The sequence below is a fragment of the Fulmarus glacialis genome, unplaced genomic scaffold (assembly GCF_000690835.1).
Source record: "Fulmarus glacialis isolate BGI_N327 unplaced genomic scaffold, ASM69083v1 scaffold30781, whole genome shotgun sequence".
NCBI classification, from domain to species: domain Eukaryota; kingdom Metazoa; phylum Chordata; class Aves; order Procellariiformes; family Procellariidae; genus Fulmarus; species Fulmarus glacialis.
This window is the reverse complement of record NW_009193906.1, coordinates 7594-14855: the sequence shown is the minus strand read 5'-3', so window position 1 is coordinate 14855 and position 7262 is coordinate 7594. Positions and strand designations below refer to the sequence as shown.

Below are 7262 nucleotides of genomic sequence, written 5' to 3'. Positions count from 1 at the left end.
GCGACGACAAGGAGAGGGGCAGCCGCGGAGCGTCCCCCTCTCGCGGCCAGAGAGCGCATGCGTGGCAGGAGGTGACTTCCCCCATCTTTTCCAGGGCTGACTCAGTGCTTAATTGCTGCATTTATGACTCATCACAGGGCTGAGCAGGGCGGGGAAACGGTGCTTTGAACAGGGAGTCTGTCTGCCTTCCCGCTTTTTCTTCTGTGCATAGCATATGGGGGGGGTGGTGCTTGGGATGAGGTGTCCTAGGGACCAGGAGAGGGAGCTTTAGTCTACAGCAGACAAAAGCTGTAATCTGGAAGGAGGGGAAACCGCACGCACTGTCTGAGAGCTCATGCTCAGTTGCCGAGATACCTGCTTCCTCAGTGCTTCTGCAAGCACGTGGTCAGGTCACATGGTGGCTCTTTTTGGACATCTTGGGGAAGGAAGCCTCGTGCTTGAAACAAAGTCCACGGTGCACTTTTTGCTGAGGAAGGGCAAAACCGCATCTGGGATAATGTAGAACACGAGGCGCATAGACTTCTATTTGCTTCTTGTGTAAAGAATTTATAAATGTGACCGGAGGGACTCAGACTGTGTGGAGCCGATAGATGTGCATACGTACTTATGCATAAATACTAAGAAGGCTATTTTGATGTGTCAACGCTTCTGTCATTGATAACAACATGATGACGTGTCAGAGTAGCCATGCTGTAGTCAGGGTTGCCTGGGTAGTCAAACAGTTGTGGCGTAAGTACTCTTAGATGTCATTATAGAGACACATGTTAATTTAAATATGTAAATGCTACTTAAGGCAACTTCAATAATAGGATTCATCCTCCTTCCCCTTCCTCCCCCTCCCCCCTTTCCCTAAGAAAAAAATCAACTGGAAAAGCTGCTGCACTGCTCTGTACCTCTGCATTGCTAGGCTTTCTACAGTGAAGCAACTTATGTCAGACTTTATCAGGCTTATTGTTAAGTCAAAACTCAACAGAAGCTGCTGTGAGAATCCATAAGTGAGAGGGAGAATTACCTAATTTTCAACTCTTTTCCACTCCGATCCAAAAAACTGGTAAGCCATGTAAAAATTATGTTGGGCTACAGATTGCTGCCGCTTCATCTTAATGATACTTCTCAACATTCTGAGACTTCGGTTTATGTGATAGGTTCATGCTATGATGTGGAATTTGAAACTGTTTTCCAGATCTTTCTCCTGCTTCCTGCAGCCTGAAACTTATCACATGACCCTCTTGGTGCAAGAGCCATTGATCCCTGTAATAAATCAAGCAGTGTTCCTTTCCCTTACTGATCACAGCACTCCTTCAGGAGTTAATTGTACAGAAAATAGTCTTAAGCTATTCAATGCTTCTTGGGTAGTAAGAAAGAAGAGGGTGGAAAGCTCTGTGGTGTAGTTGAGGAAAAGTTACTTAACTACAATTCAAGGCTATTGTTCTCAGTTCCACAAATTGAAGAAAGCCATAGCATAAAGAATGTACTTTTTTTCTTCTTCTTCTTTTCACCCTAAATACAGTCCCTTTTATAGCTCTGTAGCAAAATCTGATTGGTGCACATTAAGATAAACTTAATTTCTTTTCTGTTTATTAACACTTACAGAGCTGTTGCGCAGCCACTGGTACCTGTATTGGGGAAACATAGCGTACAAGCAAGAACCTTACAGCCTCAGTGGCGAAAATTTTTTCATGTCAGAGACCGAGAACTCTTGCAGTCGTTTATGTCATCCCGTCTTCTCCAGACAGAAGATACCAAAAAACTGCAATCAAAGATCTCTTCATCTTATTGATAAAGCTACTAATAAGGCAAAATGTCTGTCAACGTCAACCGCAGTGTTTCAGATCAGTTCTATCGCTACAAAATGCCCCGTCTGATTGCCAAGGTAACATACTAACCATTAGTGGTAAGTGGGTAGTGCTTTATATGACTTCCTGTCTTAATAGAAGAGAAATAGAGGTGTGAGGTAACGATACCAATGTTTAGCCAGTTACAGGGCAAGGAGGATGTCTGCTCCTTTCTGTCCAGACTAAGTGCACATTAGCTTTTTTAAGAAGACACACTTCAAAGCAGAACTTTGATGTAGTGAAATGGGGAATACATACTGGCTTTGGCTGTTGAGTCACTTAATCTTAAAACACTTCTTTTTTCTTTAGGTGGAGGGCAAAGGAAATGGAATAAAGACAGTTATAGTCAACATGGTTGACGTTGCAAAGGCGCTTAATCGGCCTCCAACGTGTAAGTAGTCTGGAGTGACAACATTTTTTTTTTTTTATGCTTTTGTATTTAAAGTGGTAGTGTTAAAGTAGCTAATAAAGCGTTAATTAATACTGTTCTTTCAAGATTTGTAAGAAAGAAATGTGATCATCTCAGGATGAAATAATGACCAGAAAGAAGCAGTGGCGTATTTACTTGCTGTTAAAAATCACAGTGAAGATATGAGGACAGTGGTGGTTATTATACTTTCTTTACAGATCCTACCAAATTTTTTGGTTGTGAGCTGGGAGCACAGACCCAGTTTGATGTTAAGAATGACCGTTACATTGTCAATGGATCTCATGAGGCGAATAAGCTGCAAGACATGTTGGATGGATTCATTAAAAAATTTGTTCTCTGTCCTGAGTGTGAGAATCCTGAAACTGATCTGGTGAGTGCTGTCCATCTGTAGTAATGGTAACACTATGGAAACACCTCACTAGATGTTTATGGAAGTGGTGCAAAGTTAATAGCTGACTTGAATATCTATGAAGAGAAAATCCAGTATGCTCCCGCCCCCCTTGGGAAGGTTTTAGACTTCCAACAGCTCAAAACTTGTGAGCTAAATTACTACTTCTAAACTTGCTCTGTTGGGGGTGGTAAAGTATTTAAACCTCTGGCTTAATGCTGTGGGATGATAATGTAAACATCAGGTTTAGACTTTAATGCATAATTGTTTTGTAAGTGGTATGTTAACTGGAGGCTGTTCTTTTTTTACAGCATGTCAATCCTAAGAAACAAACTATAGGTAACTCTTGCAAAGCCTGTGGCTATCGAGGCATGCTTGACACAAACCATAAACTCTGCACGTTCATTCTCAAAAACCCACCTGGTAAGTGTGTTTCCGTATTTGGTGGAGGTAAAGGGAACTTCTTCAGTGTGAGTGCTGTTAATGAAGTAGAAAAACAAATAGCTTGCATCTAGTTAAAGTGTGAAAAGGCTCCAGCATGCTCCTAGAGTATGTTTGTAGGATGAAGTATGAAGTGCTTATCAATATGAGCAGTCTCTTCCCTTGTGATCCTGTATCCTTCCCAAGTAGAAGTATCTGTGAAGAGTTGCATTTGCCTATGCAGGACAAAACTTAGTGGGAGGAGAGCTAATCAGCAGGTACTCGCAGCAGTTTTACCTTTTAAGTTGGCATGAAGTAAAAGGGTAGGAAGTAACAGCAGCGTAGTAAATGCTAACTGTGATGTACTTGTTCTGTGCAAGCAACACTCTGTAGTAAGCATCCAGTTGCCTGCTGCAATTTAAGCTTGCTAGAATAGAAAAGTCTAACCTATTCCAGGGGTCTCTACTTTGTGAGGTCACCTGTTATATGGACTTGGACAACCTTACGTCTTTGAAATGAGGATTTGGCAGAGATGCAGTAGGGACTTTAGAGGGAGGGACTTTATTCTATGAACTTAAGAAGGCTAAAAGACTAAAATTCACTTGCAGAAAGTGGTGACACTGGTACAGGAAAGAAAGAAAAGGAAAAGAAGAACAGAAAAGGCAAGGACAAAGAGAATGGTTCTGTGTCCAGCAATGAGACACTTCCACCCCCACCACCAGAGGAGATTACTCCTCCACAGGTTGTGGTAAGTAGAAGGGAAAGTGGGGAGATGAGGGGGGTGTGGTGTCTTGCTCTGATTTAAAACTTTAAATCACTGGTATTCCTTGCAAGTCAACATTGCCCTGAAAGTTCTTACTGTATCCAGAACTTGACTGCTGGAATAGAAGTATCCCTGTCTCCCCTCTGTAGCAGCTTCATCAACTCTTCCGTAACAGTATGTGTGCTCCTTGCTAAGTGAAAGCTGCATACCCTTTACAATCCAGGTCCCTGGAAAGAAATACCTCTTGAGTGTACTAGGTAGAGTAATAAAACACACACTTAAGTAACCCTACGGATGGCTACAAACACGTGTAGCTTCCATTACTTCTTTCCTACATTTACCCTTTCTCCATCATCTTTGACTTGCCAATCATAGTGTAACCCTTTCTTTAGGGAAAAGTCAAAAATACTTGTTTATAAAAATGTTCTCAAGGCTGTATCTAGAAACAACAGTCATCTCTTACTAAGCTTGTAGTGACATTGTATGAATCTCTTGATTCGGTTTGGTTTTGTTTTTTTAGGAGGAGGAGGATGATGATGACTGGGGTGAAGACACAACAGAAGAAGCCCAGCGGCGTAGAATGGATGAAATCAGTGACCATGCAAAGAACCTCACACTTAGTGAAGACCTGGAAAGAACAGTGGAGGAGAGAGTCAACATACTATTTGATTTTGTGAAGGTAAATATTCTCTGGTGGTTTGCTTGGTAGGCACTTTGCTGTAGTTGTATAAAATGTTGGTGAGGAGATGTCAGAGCAAGCTGCTTAAGCTTCTACCAAAGTACTGGTTCCATCAGTGCTGGGGAAGGAAGTGGTGCAGTAGAGCATTGACGCAGACCTCAGTAGCCTTAAAATGTTTCTACCTGTTCTGTCTTGTAGAAAAAGAAGGAAGAAGGTGTCATTGATACTTCTGACAAAGACATTGTAGCAGAAGCAGAGAGACTGGATGTAAAGGCTATGGGCCCTCTAGTTCTCACTGAAGTCCTTTTTGACGAAAAGATTCGTGAACAGATAAGGAAATACAGACGTCACTTCCTTCGTGTAAGCAGTCTCTTCTTCTGCACCCAGTGTAACAACTTTGTGTTGGGTTTTTGTAGCAACTACTTGACTAAGTTCTGGATTGCTTGGTTCTGTGGGGAAGAAGGCTTTCTGTAGTGGTTTGGGGGTTTTTTGTGGTTTTGGTTTTTTTTGAAACCACTACTTCAGCTCTTTCTGGAGAGGAAAAAAACCTAATTTAATCGCTTTTGGTTTTATCACAATTCTAGTTCTGCCACAACAACAAGAAGGCTCAGAGGTACCTTCTCCATGGCTTTGAGTGTGTGGTGGCCATGCATCAGTCTCAGCTTATTTCTAAAATACCACATATTTTGAAGGAAATGTATGATGCAGATCTTCTGGAAGAAGAAGTCATCCTTGGCTGGGCAGAAAAGGTAGGGGGTAGTATTTCATGTACTGTACCAGCTAACGACCTAAATACAGCATCCTGCATCTGGGTTCTGGGGTAGGTTCTTGTCAGATGTCTTTAAACAACTAATCTGAGATAAGTTACTGTCTGGGAGCAACCTCCCTTTCAAAAATGCATTGTTAAGGCAGTGGGGTGAGGTTAGAGTTCTAAGTTCTAAGGCTCCTGCTGTATTTGGGTGTGATGTGATCTAAACTCCTTCAGCGTTCAAGCAAAGTGTGTGTACTTCTGTCTTTCAGGCCTCAAAGAAATATGTTTCAAAGGAGCTTGCCAAAGAAATCCGTGTCAAAGCAGAACCATTTATTAAATGGCTAAAGGAAGCTGAAGAAGAATCTTCCGGTAATGAAGAAGAGGATGAAGATGAAAACATAGAGGTGGGAAAGGCTCACTGTAAACAACTCCAAGGTTGCACTGTTCCTGCACGCTTAAGCCTTGTACTTTGTCCTGGTGCACTATAAAATAGCTTACTTCACGTATTAACTGTGCGTGTTGGGAACTGGAGGAACACCTCACTTCTAATGATTTGTCAGAGTGTTTTTGCTACATATAGTGGTTTACCTAAGATCATTTTTGTAACAGTACGAGTGCATCTTAATGGCCAAAGACCATCATTGTGGAATGGTACAGTCTCTTGCACAGTGGTAGTTTATATAGTAGAAGATTGAGAAGAGGTATTGTATGTAAAACCTTGTGCTTCAGAGGAGTTAGTGGGTGCGAGTTTGTTAGAAAAGCTGTTTAAAGAACAAATGGATGTTTTCCTCACAGTTTAGGCTTAGGTAAGATCTGTTAGCTACACTCCAGCTGACTGTGGCTGGGATTTTTTTTACATGTGGGTGATTTTTTTGTTTGTTCTCGTCCCAGGAGTACCTACTCTTGTTCCTGGGTATGAGATCCTGCTTCCTACAGACACACATGCACGCTTCTGCCTTCTAAGGATAGATATTAAGGTGTAGTTACAGTTTCAGCAGCCTGAACTCAGGCTTCCTAGACAATATTAATGCTTGTACTGGAAGGTGCTGTGCGGTGCATTTCAGAGCATGGAGCAGCGTGTTAAGCAGTCCATGGCAATAGACAGGAGGGCTGTTGAGCGAGAGTGGGTGTTGCAACTCCTGATGTTGAAACTATTCTAGTGCTTAAGGATGGCAGTAGGTGCTATAGTAAAATAAGTGTCTTCTCTCCACAGGTGGTGTACTCTACAACTGCCAGTGTACCTAAAGTTGAAACTGTGAAGCCTGCAAACAATAAAGATGACGATATTGATATTGATGCCATTTAAAGTGATGCAACGTAGCTTCCAGCATAATAATGCAAACTTCTCTGCATTTTCTGCCAGAAGTGTGACTTGTATGTGCACAAGCTGAAATGGCTTAACATCCTGCTACTCTTTGTACTCTAAAATGTATCTTTTTACTGTGACTGGTCTTGTCTAACTAAGCCTAATACCAAGGAGTCAGCACGTTGGTGAACTGATCTAGTTTGCAACTGGCATGTTCTATTTTGTTTTTCTAACTTGTGTTGGACACATACTTGGAGCACATTTATACAGTTGTGGAAATAAAGGATTTGGTTTTGGTCAGTCTTCACTTGTGACTCTGAACTCCCTTATTTCTTTCCCAAGTAAGTATTTACACAACTTAATGAAACGTGCAAAGTTTGAGACAAAATGACAGAAATCTCTTGACTGAGACAATAAAAAATAGCTTAGAGGCTGTTTCAACAGTGGAGATTTGAAACCTGGGCTAGAAGCAGGTGTTGGGTAATCTAAGTGTTCAGATGCCAGCATCTTCAAACAGAAGGCAGCTGTCTAGATTCTGATCCTTACAGGCTTTTTTTAACAAAAACTTCCACTGGTGTTCGCTATGTAAATTTGGTGGCTTTTTTTTTTTCTGGAGTTTTCAACAGTTCCATTAAATACAGGTTTTAGTGCTTTGACTAGAGCTGAGGAAACCGGTACCTCTGCAGTTAG

At 41.7% G+C, this 7262-nt stretch overlaps 1 protein-coding gene across 1 annotated transcript; it reads left to right on the top strand.

Annotated features, from left to right (window-relative positions):
- Positions 1–706: 706 nt before the first annotated feature.
- EIF5 (eukaryotic translation initiation factor 5) lies at positions 707–6879 on the top strand. Its single transcript, XM_009587603.1, has 11 exons — positions 707–1051; positions 1594–1873; positions 2145–2226; positions 2463–2635; positions 2965–3076; positions 3682–3821; positions 4357–4515; positions 4714–4875; positions 5100–5264; positions 5536–5670; positions 6480–6879. Exons 2-11 carry the CDS (start codon positions 1802–1804, stop codon positions 6570–6572), a joined length of 1293 nt encoding a protein of 430 aa, XP_009585898.1. The 5' UTR covers positions 707–1051; positions 1594–1801; the 3' UTR covers positions 6573–6879.
- Positions 6880–7262: the final 383 nt, after the last annotated feature.

Bases quoted from the DNA above. Each gene is read 5' to 3' on its own strand.
- EIF5 (XM_009587603.1), top strand. From the start codon at position 1,802: ATGTCTGTCAACGTCAACCGCAGTGTTTCAGATCAGTTCTATCGCTAC. The intron at 4,876-5,099 runs GTAAGCAGTCTC...TCACAATTCTAG, and splicing joins ACAGACGTCACTTCCTTCGT to TTCTGCCACAACAACAAGAA. The intron at 5,671-6,479 runs GTGGGAAAGGCT...TTCTCTCCACAG, and splicing joins ATGAAGATGAAAACATAGAG to GTGGTGTACTCTACAACTGC.